Here is a 21,293-nt window from a genome sequence, read left to right on the forward strand (position 1 = left end):
GTTACTTGTGTCACCTTTTGAACACCCTTTGCACACCTCCAGTCCAGGGAAGCTCATAATTATGGTTAAGGGTTTGCTTATTTCCTTTGATGCCTCCTTTAATATAACTGATAGATCCCGTTCCACCCCAGGTGGACGGGATCTATATAGTTATTATATACAAGTGCCTTCCTTATGTTTAACTCCAACAATTTCTCCTCCACTTTGCTCTCAGTTTTTATGAAATCGCTTAGCTCCCTGTTAGAGTTTGATAAACTTATGGCACTCCCCTCGTTGAATAAATCCTCATGTAGATTCAAAATACTCATTCAGTTTATCAGCTACCCGAGCATGATCATCAATAGTCAACCCATCTATGTTAAATGGGCCAATCTAATTCATCCCTTTCCTTCTAGAGTTTTTATATGTAAAGAACTCTTTGGTGTTTTTCTTTGCATCCTTTGCCAAAGATTTCTTGTATTCTGCCTTCGCCTGCCTAACCTCCTTTGTTACTTGATTACAGACTAGTTTATACCTGCCGTGGGCTTCTGTGTCACCTGTTACTTTATATTCATCACATACAAGTGGAAGAGAAACTGTTGAAGTTAAACGTAAGAAAAGCACCTGGGGTGGATGGGATGTATACAGTTATATTAAAGGAGGCGGCAAAGCAACTAAGCAAACTCTTAGCCATAATTATGAGAGCATCCTTGGACTCAAGGGAGGTTCCTACGGACTGGAGAAGTGCAAATATATCCCCAATTCACAAAGGGGGATCGAAGGGTGACACGAGTAATTACAGACCAGTTAGTTTAACTTCTGTTCCGGGTAAAATAATGGAGTCGCTGGTTAAAGATGCATTGCAGGATCATCTAGACAAGATTGCAGCAATAATTCAGACACAGCATGGGTTTGTTAAGGGAAAGTCTTGTCTGACAAATTTGATAGGATATTATGATGTGGTTACAAAGGAACTGGATGCAAAAAATAATTTTGATATCATATATTTGGATTTCAGGAAAGCTTTTGACACTGTTGCGCATGGAAGACTATTGTACAAATTGGAGCAGAATGGTATTAAGGGTAAGTTGCTACAATGGATAAAAGGATGGTTAAGTGCGAGAAGACAGAGGGTGGTAATCAATTAAGAGGCTGGTAAGATATTCCAGTCATAAATATTATCTTATTGCTCCTACTAACCTTAGCAACAGGCCAGACATTTATAATAAAATGTATTTTCTCAGCCATATAATTCCGAACTCCTTCAGCAACTGAGAATATTAAAAGAGGTAGCTTACTTATATAAGGTATCTTTTATATAAATTTGTTTTTTCCCAGCTGAAAAAGATCTCCAGGGTGGTGTTGTAATTTTTTTGTTTCAATTAACCCTTTCACACAAGTGAGCTCCCTGAATGTGTATGGGCAGAGTTTCCAACAGGGGTTGAGCTCTGTGGAGTGAGTTTCATCATGAAAGGAATGTAGGGATCGTTCTGGTTGTAAACCTCACATAGGCCATTTAGGCTGTGCTTTGTAATCCTTTTATCAGGAAACCCAGGTAAGCTTTTGCATAATGCATTTATCAACAGGACTCTTATCCAATTTGTTCTCTCCATCCCTTAAAGTTTGTTAATTAAGGAAAATAATATAAGCATATATTATTTTCCTTTTTTTTTTTTCTGTAACTTGTATTTATCTCACTTATATATAACATCTTACTTATTATTCTATAGTCAGTTTCCAGTAGGGTGGGCTCTGAAACTAGTTTAAATTTTAAAGTTTTATAAAAGTGAAAAGTTCATAAATAAAAGATTTTAAATATAAATTTCTTCTTTTGATTCTTTAGAGTAAAATTATTTTCAAAAATCAAACCACAGTTTTAAAAAAAATGCAAATAGATAGTAAAAAAACAGTACAGAAAATGAACTTGTTATTTATTATTTTTTTATTGAAACAATAATATTCTTCTACACCTATTTATCTTCTACACTTCATTTGATTTCATCAACTACTGAATCTGAATTCGAGAGAAATTCTTCAATTTTGGCTTTTGAAGGCCAGAACTGAACAGCAATGGCTGAACAACAATCAGACGAGGAGGGTGTCACATCTACTCCTCTGACTGTTCTTCAAAGCTATATTCATGATGCCATCTATTAAAACTTGGTCTACTATTAATTACAAACTGTGCTTTTTTTTGTAAAAAAAAAAAAAATAGATGCCGGTACTCGTTCTTTGCTATCAGGAAAATTTGAAAATTAAAAGGACATGAAAAATACAGTACTCTAAAAAATTATTTCCTGATATTGTTACTTAGTAGTAATGTTTTTGGAATAAGAACAACAAATTAAGTATATTAACACACAGTTTATTAAGCATAAATTTATTATTCAAGTATATAAAAAATAAGTAAATATTTAAAAACTAAGTAATAAGTAAAAATAATTTCATAATAAAGTTTTTATAGAATATTCCAAATTTTTTTTGAGTTCTCATTCAACACACCATGCTGACTTCTTACTGTTTGTGTCTGTTGCTGAATGATGTTTCCAAAGCAGCCACAAATCGACACATTTGCTGGATTGAAGCGTGTCAGTGGTGGGCCTACAATTTTAATTAAGAAATAGTAGTGAAGAAATTGTTTTTATCATCAACGAAGCTCTGGTTGGGCTGATGATCAGATTCATTTGTGAAAATCCTCATTCACATTCACTTGATGAATTGGTATCGTACTGAGAGCGTTCATCAAATGCTCTTCAATTTTTCCAAAAACCGCCTTTTTGATTAGGTATTCCCGAAATGGACAAATTGTATCTCTTTCATTTAACTGAAGCCTAATTGAAAAAAATCGCTATAAAAGGAGTTTGTTAAACAGAGGTCCAACTGAGTAACTTAGAATTCTAAAAATGGTTATAAAGTTTTATATAGAAGATATCTTAACAATAGACAGTGAGATGCAAATTTAGTTAAATAACTTCAAGCTTATTTGAAAAGTAGGTAAACATGCGAAAAAATTTACGGAATATTACAAATTTCGAAGTGTATAGCATACAAACATCACACATCACTGTTGCCTGGAAACCCAAAGGTCGCGGGTTCGATTCCCACCTCAGGCTTGGGTCAAAGTACTGCAAAAAAACCTTGGGAGGTGCATTATGGCCACAGAAACCTATGCGCCAACAACTACCAGAAAAAAAAAAACACATCACTGTTAATAAAAGTTCTGGTATGCCGTACTGTTGTGTACCGTCTCAAAAAAAGCACTGATTACAAACACAGATAAGAGATGAGAATATGTGTGGGAAAATTTTCATCACAATTCACACACAGATGATTAAATTATTTGATATATAATTGAAATAAATTTTAAAAAATATAGATCTACATACACCAGAGCTCACATGAAAAAAAAAAATAGGTTTACATATCTATTCATGAAAGGGTTAAATCTAGTTTTTTTTTAATTACAGGAGTGTTTTTATTTAGCTAGATGTTTGGAAGGTGATGTCAGAAAAATATTTTAATAACTGTATTTATGAATGAACCTATGGGCTACTGGTATGGATTTAGGTTTATTTGTAAGATCACCATTGTTAAAACCTTTATCTGATGACTTAAAACTATTTTATCCATTAACACTTATGACAACATTTTGGAAACAAAATAAAATAAAGGAGAGCAATTAGCAAAAAAATTCAGTAGAATCAGTTGCTATCAATATTCCTAATCTAGCATTAACCATGGATAAGGAAACAACAAAAGTACTTAATTTTTCATAAGTTTCTTAACCCATTGTGTCTTCTGTTCAATGAGACTTTGTGGTGGTCTCAGTGAATACAAGTTGGGGTCCTAGGAAATGAAATTCTTTATGCCATCTTTAGGAAATTTTTATATGACTGGCATTTAGCTTTATTAGATTTTATTATATCAGCTTTTGCAGTAAGTAGAGTTTTCTAAATAACTGGCAAGACTGACAATAAATGCTTTGACAAGTTGGAAGAAATTTCTATTAAAGAATTTTCATTTTATTTTAATTTACAAATTTCTGAACTCTGAATGTGCTACTGTAGAGAAGACAAGGAATTCTCAGCAAACATGACTCTCTTCATTGGTGCTTCCAAACTATTATTCTAAAATTAATACAGTATAGTATAAAAAATGCATATTTATAATTCCTGTGTTCATCACCCTTTACTTCCATATTTTATATAAAAAATGCTAGTATTTCAAAATAATAATTTAAAATTTAAATAAAACTGTATTGTTATTTTACAATTAATAATGCAATTTTTAATTTTTATTTTGGCTATATTATTTTGATGTGAGCACCTTTTGTAGCTCAGCATATTTCCAATTTATAACTGTGCTATAATCAATGTATACAAATATATCTTGGGTTAACAACAGCTGAAGCTCCTGAAATTTTCTTTTAATTACTGTAGAAACATTACTTTTGAGAAGAACATTTGTTCCAAACAAAGAAATATAATGGATGAGATGAGTGAACAGGGAAGCCAAGAAATTGTTCCTCCTGTACCCACTTACTTATTTGGAAACTGTATATTCAGTGATTGTGACACAACATGTGCCAAAACAGAGGCAATCTCCAAGGCAGAATGTGCTGGTTCCAAAGGAACTAGTTATTGTTGGTGACTCTATTGTCAGGGAGATGGAGAATATAATATGCAAGAAGGATAGATGGAACAGAACCAGGGTATGTCTGCCAAGTTCAAAAGTTGATGATGTTGTAGAGCAGATATCTTTTAAGGGCAGAAAAGGTGATGTTGTTGTACACGTTGGAACTAATGACATTAAGAGTAAGAGATTCGCAGATTTACTCAACAAGTGCAGGTCAATGTTGAAAAAAAGTCACGAGTTAGAGTTGAATGTGAAAATGTCTGCAATTCTGCCCAGACACGATAGGAGGGAATATATGATGAGAGCCTTGTCAATCAATTCGGCCCTGGAGAGATTGTACAAGGCTCAAAGGATAGAATTTTTCTCAGCCTGGTCTGTGCTTGCTAACAGGAGAGCCGGGTTCTACAGGGATGGGACACAATTAAATAGAAAGGGTGCAAGAATATTTGCTGATGCTATCAAGGCAGTGTTAGGTGGGTCAGAAAACCTAGCTTGGGGGGGATATGTAGACTAATGGATTAACAGTAGCCACTGGCAGAGGTGGAACTGATTCTTGCACTGCTTCTATTGGAATGAGCAGCAGCCTGGAAAACAAGATACAGAGGATTTCGGAGACAGCTGGGAGTCACTGCGGTACAAGTAAACAGATGGGCTGTGTTAGGGTAGCTAAGAGTAGGAACATGTGCATGTATACATGTATGTATACCAATGCTAGGAGTATAGTTAATAAATTTGATGAGCTTGAAGTGCTACTCAAGACATCAAAGGCAGATATTGTTGGGATATTAGAAACGTAGTGTCACACAGATATAAGCAGAGCAGAATTGGAATTTGGTGCATACAATGTGTACAGAAAGGGAGGAGGGGTTATGCTGTTAGTTAAGAAACATAAAATCTAAGGAAGTGCATCCAATTGATGTTGGTGGACAATGCAGTGTTGAGTCTGTTTGATGTGAAATAAGCACTGGAAAAGGAAAAATGAGAGTAGGTGTGTGTGTGTTATAGGCCTAATGAACCTGATGAGTATAATGAGCGATTGTGCAGAGAAATAGTGGGCCAATAAATCAGAATGTCTTATAATGGGGGATTTTAACTTTCCAGATACTGACTGGAACTTGTGGGTTGGTCACACGCATACTAGCAAGACTTTTGTGGATTTATTGGATGACTGTTTTCTACAGTAACACGTTTGAGAGGCAACCAGAGGGAGTAATACTCTTGATCTGATCATCAGCAGTGAGTATTCATGCATTAAGAATTTGCCGATAAAGGGATAAAGGAACCACTGGGTGACAGTGATCACAATGTACTGATGTGGGAATTACTTAAAGACGTAACTACCATCAAGGCTAAAGGGAAGGGTTTTTGATTTCATAAAGGTGACTATAGAGGTCTCAGACAGTTTTTAAATTCTGTACAGTGGGATCAACTGATGATGTTACCAATGTTGAATTCTAAATGTGAAGACTTCAGGGACTTAATTTTGGAGGCTACTAGACTTTTCATTTCAACTAAGAAATACTGTTCATTGTTTAGGCCTAAATAGATGTCAGATGAATTAATGAGGCTTGTTTTCCAGAGAAGAATGTAGAAGTAGTAGTTGCATGTGATGCAAGAAAGCAAGTGTATGAGCTTATGCAGCATCAGCCAAAAAAAAAAAAAAAAAAAAAATCACACCATTCTCCTGTCCAGTTCCTCCTTAAATTTATTCAACCTATCAACTTCCACAACGACAGATGGAAGTTTGTTCCAGCAATTAACCACCCGCTGGCTAAAGACAAATTTCCGCACATCAATTCTACATCTGCCCTTTCTTAATTTGAATTTATGGCCCCCTTGGTTCGTAATCTGAACAAATGGAAGGATCCCATCAGAATTCAGCGTGCTCAACCCATTCAAGACCTTATCCACCTCAATCAGATCACCGCGCAGGTGCCTAGTCTCCAGCCACTGCAATTTGCAGAACTTAAGCCTCTCTTGGTAAGAGGATCCCTTCATTCCCCTCACCAATCTTGTTGCCCTTCTCTGTACACACTCAAACAAATCTACATCCTTCCTAAAATGAGGCCTCCAGACCTGTATGCAGTACTCGAGGCATGGCCTGACAATTGCCTTATACAGAGGGACACTCACCTGCTTTTCCCTGCTAGCAAAATTCCTGTATATTATTGACAAAACCCCATGAACTGCTCTTGCAGCCTGTCTTCATTGTTTAGAAAACTTCATATCTGACTGCACAATTACTCCCAGGTCTTTTCATTTTCTACCACCCTAGGTGTAGGGTGGTAGAAAATGAAACCATACAGTTGGTACATTTCTCTGGAGTTACTTCTACCCATATGCAGTACTTTGCATTTGTCAAGGTTAAACTTCAGTTGCCACTTCTTAGCCCATCTGCCCAAATTATATAGTTCCTGTTGCAGTAGCACACTGCCACTACTGTCATTAACAACCTTGCCAACCTTTGTATCATCTGCAAACTTCGACATTAAACCTGATATACTTTCATCAATATCATTGATAAATATAAAAACAACAGTGGACCCAACACCGAACCCTGTGGGACTCCACTAATAACATTAGTCCACAAAGAGCAGCACCCATTGATTACCACCCTCTGTCTTCTCCCACTTAATCATCCTTTTATCCATTATAGCAACTTACCCTTAATACCATTCTGCTCCAATTATACAATAGTCGTCCATGCGCAACAATGTCAAAAGCTTTCCTGAAATCCAAATATATGATATCAAAATTATTTTTTGCATCCAGTTCCTTTGTAACCACATCATAATATCCTATCAAATTTGTCAGACAAGACTTTCCCATAACAAACCCATGCTGTGTCTGAATTATTGCTGCAGTCTTGTCTAGATGATCCTGCAAAGCATCTTTAAGCATTGATTCCATTATTTTACCCGGAACAGAAGTTAAACTAACTGGTCTTTAATTACTCGTGTCACCCTTTGATCCCCCTTTGTGAATTGGGGATATATTTGCACATCTCCAGTCCGTGGGAACCTCCCCTAAGTCCAAGGATGCTCTCATAATTATGTGTAAGGGTTTGCTTAGTTGCTTTGCCGCCTCCTTTAATATAACTGGATAGATCCCATCCACTCCAGGAGCTTTTCTTATGTGTAACTTCAACAATTGCTCCTCAACTTTGGTCACAGTTGTGTAGTAGTAGTAGTAGTGGCATGTGATGCAAGAAAGCAAATGTATGAGCTTATGCAGCATCAGCCAAAAAAAATCACACCATTCCCTCCAAATGCCTGTCCAGTTCCTCCTTAAATTTATTCAACCTATCAACTTCCAGAACGACAGATGGAAGCTTGTTCCAGCAATTAACCACTCGCTGGCTAAAGGCAAATTTCCGCACATCTATTCTACATCTGTCCTTTCTTAATTTGAATTTATGCCCCCTTAGGTTCGTAATCTGAACAAGTGGAAGGATCCCATCAGAATTCAGTGTGCTGAACCCATTCAAGGCCTTATACACCTCAATCAGATCACCGCGCAGGTGCCTAGTCTCCAGCCACTGCAATTTGCAGAACTTGAGCCTCTCTTGATAAGAGGATCCCTTCATTCCCCTCACCAATCTTGTTGCCCTTCTCTGCACACGCTCCAGTAAATCTACATCCTTCCTAAAATGAGGCCTCCAGACCTGTGCGCAGTACTCAAGGCGTGGCCTGACCATTGCCTTATACAGAGGGATAATCACCTCCTTTTCCGTGCTAGCAAAATTCCTATATATCATTGACAAAACCCCATGACCTGCCCTGGCAGCCTGTCTGCATTGCTCAGAAAACTTCATATCTGCCTGCACAATTACTCCCAGGTCTTTTTCATTTTCTACCACCTTAAGTGTAGTACCACACAGTTGGTACGTTTCTCTGGGGTTACTTCTACCCATATGCAGTACTTTGCATTTGTCAAGGTTAAACTTCAGTTGCCACTTCTTAGCCCATCTGCCCAATTTATCTAGATCCTGTTGCAGTAGCACACTGCCATTACTGTCATTAACAACCCTGCCAACCTTTGTATCATCTGCAAACTTCGACACTAAGCCTGATATACCTTCATCAATGTCATTGATAAATATACAAACCAACAGTGGACCAACACCGAACCCTGTGTGACTCCACTAATAATATTAGTCCACGGAGAGCAGCACGGAGTTGCTAAGGTTAGTAGGAGCAATAATAAAGAGGCTGGTAAGATATTCCAGTCCATCCCTTTGTTGGACTACCAAGCTATTAACCCAAAACAAAGATGAAATTCCTGTTTGCATCCATGCTTATTAATATATACTGTAGTATTTTAATAAGCCTGGATGTAAGCTATATTAATACATACATCCATGCTTATACAGGGTGTCTACAAACTTCTTTTACAAAACTAAAATGTTACTATGCGAATAGCGTACATGACGCAAACCTGAAGCCACTTCCATGTGATAGAGAGATATTTTAAAAATTTTATTCACTAACCAGAAAATGCATACTGCAGTAGATGGCCAGCATAATTGCAAAACTGCAATCGTGGCAGAATGCACGAATTTTGCATCATGAAAGTGTATGTAAATTTCTTCTTTGGTGAAGCTACCATCACAGTAGCTTCTGTGACATTACCACATTTCTTATGTCCCAGCTGCATGATGACAGTGGTGGTGACTTGATTTTCCAACAAGACATAGCTGTGCCATATTACCACAAAGAAGTTCATGCACAGTGTTTCCTGGGCAGTGGATTGGAAGATATACAGGAACTTTTCTATCAGGGACAAAGAGGTGATTATCCCATCATATAAAGCATTGGTTATGTCACACCTTGAATACTGCTTACAGATTTGGAAATCTCCTTTTAGGAAGGATGTAGAGCTTGTTGGAAAGGATGCAGAGAAGAGCAGCAAGATTGGTTGGAGAATGAAAGGCTACAAATCTTGTTTATACGGGCTCGAGCTCCGGTCCACTCAAAGAGCATGTGCTACCGCACTTGCACTCCTGACCACTCGGCTGTGTCATCTGTCTTACTAAGAAAGACAGGAATTCCGTAAATAGCAGTACCTGGAAACTAAACTTCCATGTTGTGACCTAATTGAAGGGTATAAAGCTTTAAAGAGTTAAATAAACTAAATATTATTGGCATATTTACTCTTTCTCAGACAGCACTCATGCAAGAGGACAAAAATATAAAGTGAAAAGGTATATGAAAGTTCACACCACAGAGTAATTTATTGTTGGAATACACTTCTATGTAATTTGTGGAAGAATAAATTTAAAGATTATGGAAAATTATTGGAAAGATTTTGTAAAAGAAGTGGATAAAAACTGGGTGTTTTTTTTTTTTTTTTTTGTTTGACTGATTAATGCTAAAACTGTATGCTGCCTTGTTCTATTTTGGCAAGAGTGATACAAATACTGTCTCACTTGTGCAAGTCAATTGTTAGCATTAATTATTCAAACATCTGCTATTTATATAAACTTGTTTCCATAACCTTGTGGAAGAAAAATATAGTAGTACATGCAAAGTGCTATTATTAGCAGTAACATATTAGTAGAGGAATATGGTGCAAGAAAGCAAGCTTATATAGCATCAGCGAGGAGAGAGAAAAAAAAAAAACACCCTAATTTCACCCATCCATTCACTTCAAACACTTGTCTAGCTCTGCCTTGAAATTATTTAAGTTGTAGACCTCCACTACTACAAATGGAAGTCTGTTCCTGCAATCAACTACCCACGAGCTAAATGCAAACTTCCTCACATCTATTCTACAACTGTCTTTCCTCAATCTGAAGCTATGCCCCTTCAGGTTCTTAATCTGAGCAAGCAGAAATATCTGATCAGCATTGAGCCTGCTCAAACTAATCAAGGCCTTATACACCTCAGTCAGATCACCTCACAGGGTGCCTAGTCTCCAGATGTTGCAACTTACAGAACTTAAACCTTTCTTCATAAGAGCACCCCTTTGTTCCTCTCACCAATCTTGTTGCCCTCCTCTGTACTCGTTCTAGCAACTCTACATCCTTCCTAAAATGAGGTTGGTCTTGGCGCATTATAGCCTTAGTAGCTGATGCGCCAGTAAAACCAAAAAAACCAAACCAAACCATCCTAAAATGAGGCCTCCAGACCTGTATACAGTACTCAAGGTGTGGCTTAACCATTGCCTTATACAAGGGCATAATCACTTCCTTGTCTCTGCTAGCAAAATTCCTATATATCATTGACAAAATTTGATGACCTGCTCTGGCAGCCCATCTGCACTGCCCAGAGAACTTCATATCTGACTGCACAATTATCCCCCCCCCCCAGGTCTTTTTCATTCTCCACCTCCCTGAGTGTAGCACCACACAGTGTTTACGTTACTCTTGGGTTACTGCTACCCATATATCAATGTTAAACTTCAGTTGCCACCTCTCAGCCCATCTGCTCAACTTTTATAGATCCTGTTGCAGTAATCTACTGTATTTAACATACAGTATGTTAATAGAGTATGTATGTTAAATACTGTATTTAACATACAGTACTTAACATACAGTATTAATGTCCAAGTTTGCAGGCCATACGTTGTATGGCCTGCAAACTTGGACATTATACTTCCATGTACACATGCACCTGTTCTTACTCTTAGTTATCCTAACACAGCCCATGTATTTACTTGTTCCATGATGACTCCCAGCACCTTGCTTTTCAGGCTGTTGTTCATTCCAATAGAAGCAGTGCAAGAATCAATTTCACCTCTGCCTGCTGCTACTGTTAATCTATTATCTGTGAATCTGCCTCCCTAAGCTAGCAGTTTCTAACCCACCTAGCACTGCCTTGATAGCATCAGCAAATATTCTTGCACCCTTTTTATTCATTTTTAAATTTAAAATTAAACAAGAGATATACTAATGTACAGTTTAGTGCATTTGCATCATTTCTGTACATTTCTGTAAATTGGCATCATTAAGTATATCTCATACTGTGATTATCTTAACGAGTTGCCATGATATTGCACTACCTCGAATATGTAATGCTTCTAGGAGAAGACTATTGTTAACAAGAGGTACAAGAGATATACAAAAACATGTGTTAAGGAATCATTAAAACCAACACTTTCCATCATCCTCTTAATAGTTTTACCTCAATGAAATTTGTACCTAAATGAATTTGTACCTTAATGGACTGTTTCCTGATAAAATGAAAAATATGATAAAACATCTGCATGACTGAGATAATAATTAATATTTATTATTGGGAGGGAAAACAAATTAGTTTTGTGCAACTTTTATTTTATTTCATTTTATTTTATTTATTTGTTTATTTATTTTTATTAAATTTTTGTGATCTTAGATATCAGTTAATGTTACACCTGGATGTCCAGTAAAATTAGTTCCTGTTCAAGCTCCAGCAATGGCCACTGTTTCCAACACTCATGACATTAGTAATCGCATTCTAGTGCAGTACTTGAAATTAGATATTAAGGTAAGACATTATGAATACAGACATTCATTATAAATTGTAAATTCATCTTGTCAATATGCATATTTAAGTAATTATAAGCTACACCATTTCAAAGGAATAGGCTATAGCTATTTCAAAGAAATTAGTGTTTTTCTCTCCTTTTTTAGTCTTGCTTTGTTTAAATTTCAAAAATTTAGAGCCAGCATATACAATGGATAAAAGGGTGGTTGAGTGGGAAAGGACAGAGAGTGTTAATCAATGGACGCTGCTCTTCGTGGACTAATGTTATTAGTGGAGTCCCACAGGGTTTGGTGTTGGGCCCACTGTGTTGTATATTTATCAATGATATTGATGAAGCCATACCAGGTTTAGTGTCGAAGTTTGCAGAGGATACAACATTTGGCAGGGTTGTTAATGACAGTAATGGCAGTGTGCTACTGCAAAATGATCTAGAAAATTTGGGCAGAAGGGCTGAGAAGTGGCAACTGAAGTTTAACATTGACAAATGAAAAGTACTGCATATGGGTAGAAGTAACCCCAGAGGAACGTACCAACTGTGTGGTACTATACTTAGGGTGGTAGAAAATGAAAAAAACCTGGGATTAATTGTGCAGTCAGATATGAAGTTTTCTGAGCAATGCAGACAGGCTTCAAGAGCAGGTCATGGGGTTTTGTCAATGGTATACAGGAATTTTTCTAGCAGGAATAAGGAGGTGATTATCCCCTTGTATAAGGCGCCTCTGTAGCCAGGTGAGAAGGAGCAGCAGTTCGTAGCACACGCTTCTTGATTAGACCGGGGTTCGAGCCCGTCACCACCAAATACGGAGGATGCGGAAAGGTCAGGGAATGACCACCGCATATCCCGGAGCAATATGGCCTTAGTTGCTAATGCTCCTAAAAAAAAACAAAATAACAATAACCCTTGTATAAGGTAATGGTCTGGCCACGCCTTGAGTACTTGTTATTGTTTGTTTGTTATTTGGATTTTTAGGAGCATTAGCAACTAAGGCCATATTGCTCCGGGAATATGCGGTGGTCATTCCCTGACCTTTCCGCATTCGCCGTATTCAGTGGTGATGGGCTCGAACTCCGGTCTAATCAAGAAGCGTGTGCTACGCACTGCTGCGCCTTCCCACCTGGCTACGGAGGCGCCCTTCAGTACTGTGTATAGGTCTGGAGGCCTCATTTTATGAGGGATGTAGATTTGCTTGAGCGTGTGTAGAGAAGGGCAACAGGATTGGTGACTGGAATGAAGGGATCATCTTACAAAGAGAGGCTTAAGTTCTGCAAATTGCAGCAGCTGGAGACTAGGCACCTGTGAGATTAGCATTAGTAGAGGCATATGATGCAAGAAAGCAAGCTTATTCAGCATCAGCCAAAAAAAAAAAAACCCCCGACTTCCACGACAAGGGATGGAAGTCTGTTCCACCAACCAACTACCCAGACAGGCACCAGCGAGGTGATCTGATAGAGGTGTATAAAGCCTTGAATGGTTTGAGCATGCCCAATGCTGATGGGATTCTTCCTCTTGCTCAGAATAATCACCTGAGCAAGAGGCAAGCAGGTGTAGGATAGATGTGCGGAAATTTGCCTTTAGCCAACGTGTAGTTGGTTGGTGGAACAGACTTCCATCCCTTGTCGTGGAAGTTGATAGCCTAAATCAATTTAAGGCTTAGCTGGACAGGTATTTTTGAAGTGGAGGTGGGTTTTTTTTTGGCTGATGCTGCATAAGTTTGCTTTCTTACATCATATGCCTCTACTAATGCTAATGCTAACCTCACAGGTGCTTAGTCTCCAGCTGCTGCAATTTGCAGAACTTAAGCCTCTCTTTGTAAGAGGATCCCTTCATTCCAGTCACCAATCCTTTTGCCCTTCTCTACACACGCTGAAACAAATCTACATCCCTCATAAAATGAGGCCTCCAGACCTATCCGCAGTACTCAAGGCGTGGCCAGACAATTACCTTACAGAAGGTAATGATCAAGATGATCTGATTGAGGTGTATAAGGCATTAAATGATTAGAGCACGCTGAATTCTGATGGGATTCTTCCACTTTCTTAGATTACGAACCTAAGGGGGCATAAATTCAAATTGAGGAAAGACAGTGGTAGAATAGATCTGCGGAAATTTGCCTTTAGCCAGCAGGTGGTTAATTGATGGAACAAACTTCCATCTGTCGTTGTGGAAGTTGATAGCTTAAATAAATTCAGGGAGAAACTGGACAGGCTTTTAGAGGGAATGGTTGTGTGAATTTTTTTTTTTTTTTTTTTGGCTGATGCTAAATAAGCTCATACACTTGCTTTCTGGCATCACAAGCCTCTATTACTATTATTATTACATGCTTGCTTCTTGTTTTTTGCATTTCCTGATAATAACCATTTGATAAATACAGGCATGCCTCACATAATGTGTGACACATATACCCTTTAAAAACAGCATGGTTTTTGGTTGACTTGTTTGACTAAATTCAAATAAAACGCAAGAAAATTTTTAAAAAATAAATAAATTAGATTTTTGCTATATATATTTGTGCCCATTTTTTCATAGACAAATGTTATGAGGGTAGCTGCCTTCCTGAATAAAATTCACTTATTCCACATTGTTATTTTATTCCTGAGAAGCCTTGAAATTCCAGTCAACATCTGGAAAGTTAAAATTCCCTGTTATAAGACATTCTGATTTACTGGACCACTCTATTTGCATACCCCCCCTGTCCTGTCTGTCCTTCCTGCGTACATTGTACGCCCTATTTGAATTTGCTGTTGGTAACATCGTCAGTCGGCCGACTGCATCGAATTTAATAACTCTCTGAGACCACTGTAGTTACCCTTACAAAAGCAAATGCTTTTACCTTTCCCCTCAACAGCAGTTATATCTTGAAATAAATTCTAGATTGGTGCACTATGATCGCTACCACCTAATCAGTCTTTTTTACCTGCAGATTCTTAATGCATGTAGAATCCCTGCTGATAACCAGATCAAGAGTATTACTTCCCCTTGTTGCCTTTCTAACATGCTGCTGTAAAATCAACCACGAAATCTACAAAAGTCTTGCATTCAGTGACCAAATCACAAATTCCGGTCAACATGTGGAAAGTTAAAATTCCCTGTTATAACACATTCTGAATTACTGGACCCCTCTATTTGCATACCCCCCCCCCCTTCTGTCCTGTCTGTCCTTCCTGTATACATTGTACTCCCCATATTCAAATTCAGCATTGTTTTTGTCTGAATGACACACTGTCTCTGCTATCCCTACATTTTCTGCATTTGATGACTTAATCGGTACTTCAAATTGAAGTAAAATAAGCTTGCCTTCTGCTTTGTGGTGATCATCATACTGCACCTTAATTGTGTTTTGATTTGTGCTATTTATATTTTTACATAATAGCAGAAAGTGTGTAGACTATACTACCCATCAAAGCACAAGGAGGATTTCTTCACTGCTTTATATTTGCTAATGTTTGGTTACTGTGCAATGTAGCTGAGTTGAACTTCACAATCAAGCATTAACTCGATAAACAGAATTCATATTAGAAATTCATTCACTAAAATATCCAACCATGTCCATAAGTAACTGTGAAAATTTGAAATAAAATACGCGCAACCCCCATAAAACACGGTACTTCTACAACACAGTTTCGCTCTAACACAATTGATAAATCACGGCAATCCTTGCACAACACAGTAGTTATATAAAATGGTTTTGCTCTAACACGGTTAGAGAATTTCGGTAAATCTCTCATAATAGGGTATTTTTGAGCTTATGTGCAGGGAAAACTCTGCTGTTATGTTGGATGTAATTTTTACATTTTAACTCTTTTTGAATCCTCACTGTTAACCCACTAGTAGTAGTGAAGGCATGTGATGCAAGAAAGCAAGTGTATGAGCTTATGCAGCATCAGCGAAAAAAAAAAAAAAAAATTACACCTTTCCCTCCAAATACCTGTGCAGTTCCTCCTTAAATTTCTTTAACCTATCAACTTCCAAAACGACAGATGGAAGTTTGTTCCAGCAATTAACCACCCGCTGGCTAAAGGCAAATTTCCGCACATTTATTCTACATCTGTCTTTTCTTAATTTGAATTTATGCCCCCTTAGGTTTGTAATCTGAACAAGAGGAAGGATCCCATCAGAATTCAGTGTGCTCAATCCATTCAAGGCCATATACACCTCAATCAGATCACCGTGCAGGTGCTTAGTCTTCAGCCACTGCAATTGGCAGAACTTAAGCCTCTCTTGGTTAGAGGATCCCTTCATTTCCCTCACCAATGTTGTTGCCCTTCTCTGTACACGCTCAAGCAAATCTACATCCTTCCTAAAATGAGCCTCCAGACCTGTACGCAGTACTCAAGGCGTGGCCTGACCATTGCCTTATACAGAGGGAAAATCACCTCCTTTCCCTGCTAGCAAAATTCCTATATATCATTGACAAAACCCCATGACCTGCCCTGGCAGCCTGTCTGCATTGCTCAGAAAACTTCATATCTGACTGCACAATTTTTTCCTAGGTCTTTTTCATTTTCTACCACCTTAAGTGTAGTACTACACAGTTGGTATGTTTCTCTGGGGTTACTTCTACCCATATGCAGTACTTTTCATTTGTCAATGTTAAACTTCAGTTGCCACTTCTCAGCCCTTCTGCCCAAATTTTCTAGATCATTTTGCAGTAGCACACTGCCATTACTGTCATTAACAACCCTGCCAAATGTTGTATCCTCTGCAAACTTTGACACTAAACCTGGTATGCCTTCATCAATATCATTGATAAATATACAAAACAGTGGGTCCAACACCGAACCCTGTGGGACTCCACTAATAACATTAGTCCACGAAGAACAGCACCCATTAATTACCACCCTCTGTCTTCTCCCACTCAACCATCCTTTTATTCATTGTAGCAACTTACCCTTAATACCATTCTGCTCCAATTTGTACAATAGTCTTCCATGCGCAACAGTGTCAAAAGCTTTCGTGAAATTCAAATATATGATATCAAAATTATTTTTTACATCCAGTTCCTTTGTAACCACATCATAATATCCTATAAAATTTATCAGACAAGACTTTCCCTTAATAAACCCATGCTGTGTCTGGATTATTGCTGCAGTCTTGTCTAGATGATCCTGCAATGCATCTTTAACCAGTGACTCCATTATTTTACCCGGAACAGAAGTTAAATTAACTGGTCTGTAATTACTCGTGTCACCCTTCGATCCCCCTTTGTGAATTGGAGATACATTTGCACATCTCTAGTCTGTGGGGAACTCCCCTGAGTCCAAGGATGCTCTCATAATTATGGCTAAGAGTTTGCTTAGTTGCTTTGCCACCTCCTTTAATATAACTGGATAGATCCCATCCACCCCAGGTGTCTTTCTTATTTTTATTTTTATTTTTTTTATGTGAACCCCAAACACGAGAGGTATTAGAACCTATAGTACTTAGTACCGTGCTTGGTTTGGAGGTTGAGAAGACGAAAGAAGATATTTCTTGACATTGAACTTGAACTTCTGTAGATTGTAATTTTCAGGAAATACATATGGAGGAAGGTTCCAGAAAATGGCAGTTCAATGAATAAATGAGGAAGACGAAAAGTTGGTTCTGTGGGTTTGAAGTTAGACAGTAAATGGATATTGGCTGGTGGCGGCACATGTTCGGACTGTTTTGAAAGAGAGAGCGGAAATTATAGAAGCCACTTCAAAAGAACAGTGCCCATGGAAGTAGCTGTAGAAGAGGCATGCAGCAGAAACAGTAAGTCTATGAGAAAGCGAGTGGAGAGACTCTGTTAGAGATGAATCATTAATTAACCTAACTGCCCTCTTCTGAATGGAATCAAGAAACCTGAGAGAGGTTTTGGGGCACCACCCAAGATGTGGGAACAATATTCCATGTCAGGGCGGATTTGCGATTTATACAGAGTGAGGAGCTGTTTGGAAGAAAATTAACGCCGAGAGCAAAAGAGAAGACCAAGTTTTTTAGATGCAGAGGAAGAAATATCTGTAATGTGCTTGTGTCAAAGATAAAGGACAAGAGAGATTAGAAGTCAGGGTAATCCCCAAAAGAGATATATCATTTTGCCTAGAAATCAGAGTGTCACTAAAGATAAGCATAGGAGCAGAAGAATCCTTTTTGCAAGATATAAGACAAGACTGAGTTTTAGAAGGGTTGAAATCAACTGAATTGTCTATGCCCCACTGGAGAATTACCTGAAGATCGGCATTTAAGGAATTGTTAGCAAATTTTCGAGAAGTTGAAGGTGATTGAGCAGGACAAGGTTTCTCAAAATAGAAAGTGGAATGCAATGTGCTATCATCAGCAAAACTATGGATAGGATTTCCAGTCAATGGAAGAAGGTCATAAATATACAAGAGGAAAAGAGTGGGGGAAAGAACTGAACCTTGGGGGACACCGGCATTAGTGGAGAAGTTAGTAGACAGAAAGCCATCTACCATCACCCTCAGTGAGCGATCAGAGAGAAAACTGGATAACCAATTACTAAAAACAGTTGGCAAACCATAAGATCGAAGCTTGTTTAGAAGACCTTTATGCCAAACACGGTCAAAAGCCTTTGAGATGTCAAGAGCAACTACTTGTGTTTCACCGAACCTTTCCATTGAATTAGTCCATAAATGGGTAACATAAGCCAGAATATCACCAGTGGATCGGCACTGACGAAATCCATACTGGCAATCTTTGATCAGGGGGAAGTTTTCTGGGTAGTTTAAGAGTTGGCGGTTAATTGATTTATTTTAGAAATTTACTTTAGAAATTACTTTAGAAAGAGTAGAAGTAATTGCAATGGGACGATAATTGGATGGGAGGGATTTGTCACCCTTTTTAGGAACTGGCTGGATATGAGCAAATTTCCATGCAGAAGGAAAAACACCTTTCAAATAAGAAAGTGAAAAAAATCGGCAAAGAATAGGAGTAAGTTCAGAAGCACAGGTTTTGAGAACAAGTGGAGAAATACCATCAGGACCTGGAGCTTTCTTAGCATCAAGATTCATCAAAATCCTTCTGATATCCTTTTGACGGAAGACCACAGGAGGCATTGAATGGAGCGTGTTGGGAATGGTGGGAGGTGTTTTACCAAGATCATTAATACATGAGCTGGAAGAAAAATGGGATGCTAGCAGATCAGCTTTATCTTTGTCTGAAGTGACAACAGAACCATCTGGTTTGGACAGAGGTGGGAGCAGAGATGGGCAAAAGTTGCGGCCAATAGCTTTGGCAAGAGACGAGAATGCTCGGCTACCATTAGGGCAAGAAGCAAGTTTTCTACTCTTAGCCTGTTCCAACTCTAGTTTGGACTGATTAATAACTGCTTTACAATTGTTGCGAGCTTTGGTGTAGGCAGAAAATGAAACTGAAGAATTAGAAACAAGCCAATTACGATATGCAACATTCTTCTCTTGAACAGCCTTAGCACATTTGTTGCAAAACCAAGTTTTAGATAAAGGACGAGATTTTAAAGTGGAATGTGGGATAAGGGATTCCATTCCTGCAAGAATAATTTCACTGACACGATCTGAGCAGACGTTGACATCAGAAGTTTTGAAACAGTAATCCGACCAAGGAAAAGAAGAAAAGAAGTCTCGCAGGTCGTCCCATTTTGCATTCTTGTAATGCCAAACAACATGAGGTTGGGAAAAGCCATGAGATAAAGGTTCCATTGGAGAAGAGACGTGTCTTATGTTTAACTTCATCAATTTCTCCTCCACTTTGCTCTCCGTTATTACAAAATCATTAAGCATCCTGCTACAGTTCGATAACCTTCTGCCATTTTCAATCCTTAATAACTCCTCATGAATGTAGATGCAAAATACTCATTCAGTTTGTTTGCTATCTGAGTAGGATCATCAACAGCCGAACCATCGATATCCAGTGGACCAATCAGATTCATTCCCTTCCTTTTAGAGTTTATATAAGTAAAGAAATCCTTGCTGTTTTTCTTAGCATCTTTTGCCAAAGATTTCTCATAATCTGCCATAGGCTTCTAAGTCGCTTGATAATTTATATGCATCCAATGCATTTTTCTTCTCTGTCACGAGTCTCATTAGTTCATTTAATAACCATTTAGGCCTAAACCTTGAACAATATTTCTTAATAGGTATGAAACTTTTAGTAGCATCCACGATTAATTTCTTGAATACTTCCCACTTAGAATTTACTGTTGGTAACAGTGTCAGTTGATCCCACTGTACAGAATTTAAAAACTGTCTGAGACCACTGTACTACTGGGCGTCTATGAGAGCTTAGATAATAAAGATAGGTGGATTAGAGCCAGACTATGTCTGCCGGGAGCAACAATTAATGATGTCACCAACAGGCTGTCAGATTTTAAGTGGGTAAAGATAATATTATTATTCGTGTGGGGACTAATACTTAAGTACATAAGATCTGTCGCCACCGTATCCAGGTGGGCAGGAGCAGTAGTGCGTAGCACACGTTTCTTGATTAGACCGGGGTTCCAGCCCGTGACCACCAAATACGGAGGATGCAGAAAGGTCAGGGAATGACCACCGCGTATCCCCAGAGCAATATGGCCTTAGTTGCTAATGCTCCTAAAAACCAAATAACAACACAAAAACACAAGATCTGATGATTTGTTAGACAAATATAGGACCATGCTAAAGAAATTCTGTGAGTTATGTCAGAATGTCTGTGTCTGCAATTCTTTCCAGTCACGATAGGAGGAGGGATTATATGCTTGAAAGCCTTGGGGATTAACTCAAGACTTGAAGGACTCTGCAAAAGGCTTTTGTAGGCAAATTTTTATCAACTTGACCCGCACTTGTAGATAGAAGGAATTTGTTTTATAGAGACAGGATACATTTAAACAAAGGTGGTGCAAGAGTTTTTGCTGGTATCATTGAGGATACTTTAAAGGTTCAGGGAAACTGCTATTTGGGGTGGGGGGGAGAAGGGTAATGTATATACGCATTTGTCTGATAATATTGGTCAGATTAACACTTGCACTTACCTCAAGAGTTCTTGTTTGTTACCACAACAGATCATATTAGCAAGATGTTCTGAGAGCAGAAACGTTTCATATGAGCGGTTGGTAAAGCCAGGGAAACTTAAATAACTTCAAGGGGTGTGTCAGAGTAGTTAAATATACAAGGTGTTAATTATTTATACAGTAATGTCAGAAGTGTTGTCAATAAAATGAGTGAATCCAAATTGCAGGTTAGGACAAGTAATGCTGGCATTATAGGGCTTACAGAAACGTG

At 38.1% G+C, this 21,293-nt stretch overlaps 1 protein-coding gene across 1 annotated transcript in view; it reads left to right on the forward strand.

Annotated features, from left to right (window-relative positions):
- The window catches only part of LOC150075318 (structural maintenance of chromosomes flexible hinge domain-containing protein 1-like), a 736,477-nt gene that overhangs the window by 509,661 nt on the left and 205,523 nt on the right, over positions 1-21,293 (forward strand). Inside the window, exon 38 of the mRNA XM_090388445.1 lies at positions 11,949-12,080. Within this exon, the coding sequence (XP_090244571.1) occupies positions 11,949-12,080 (132 nt within the window). The remainder of the gene's footprint in view (positions 1-11,948; positions 12,081-21,293) is intronic.

The sequence above is a fragment of the Mastigoproctus giganteus genome, chromosome 14 (genome assembly GCF_048544385.1).
Source record: "Mastigoproctus giganteus isolate SK-2022 chromosome 14, ASM4854438v1, whole genome shotgun sequence".
Taxonomy (NCBI): Eukaryota; Metazoa; Arthropoda; class Arachnida; order Uropygi; family Thelyphonidae; genus Mastigoproctus; species Mastigoproctus giganteus.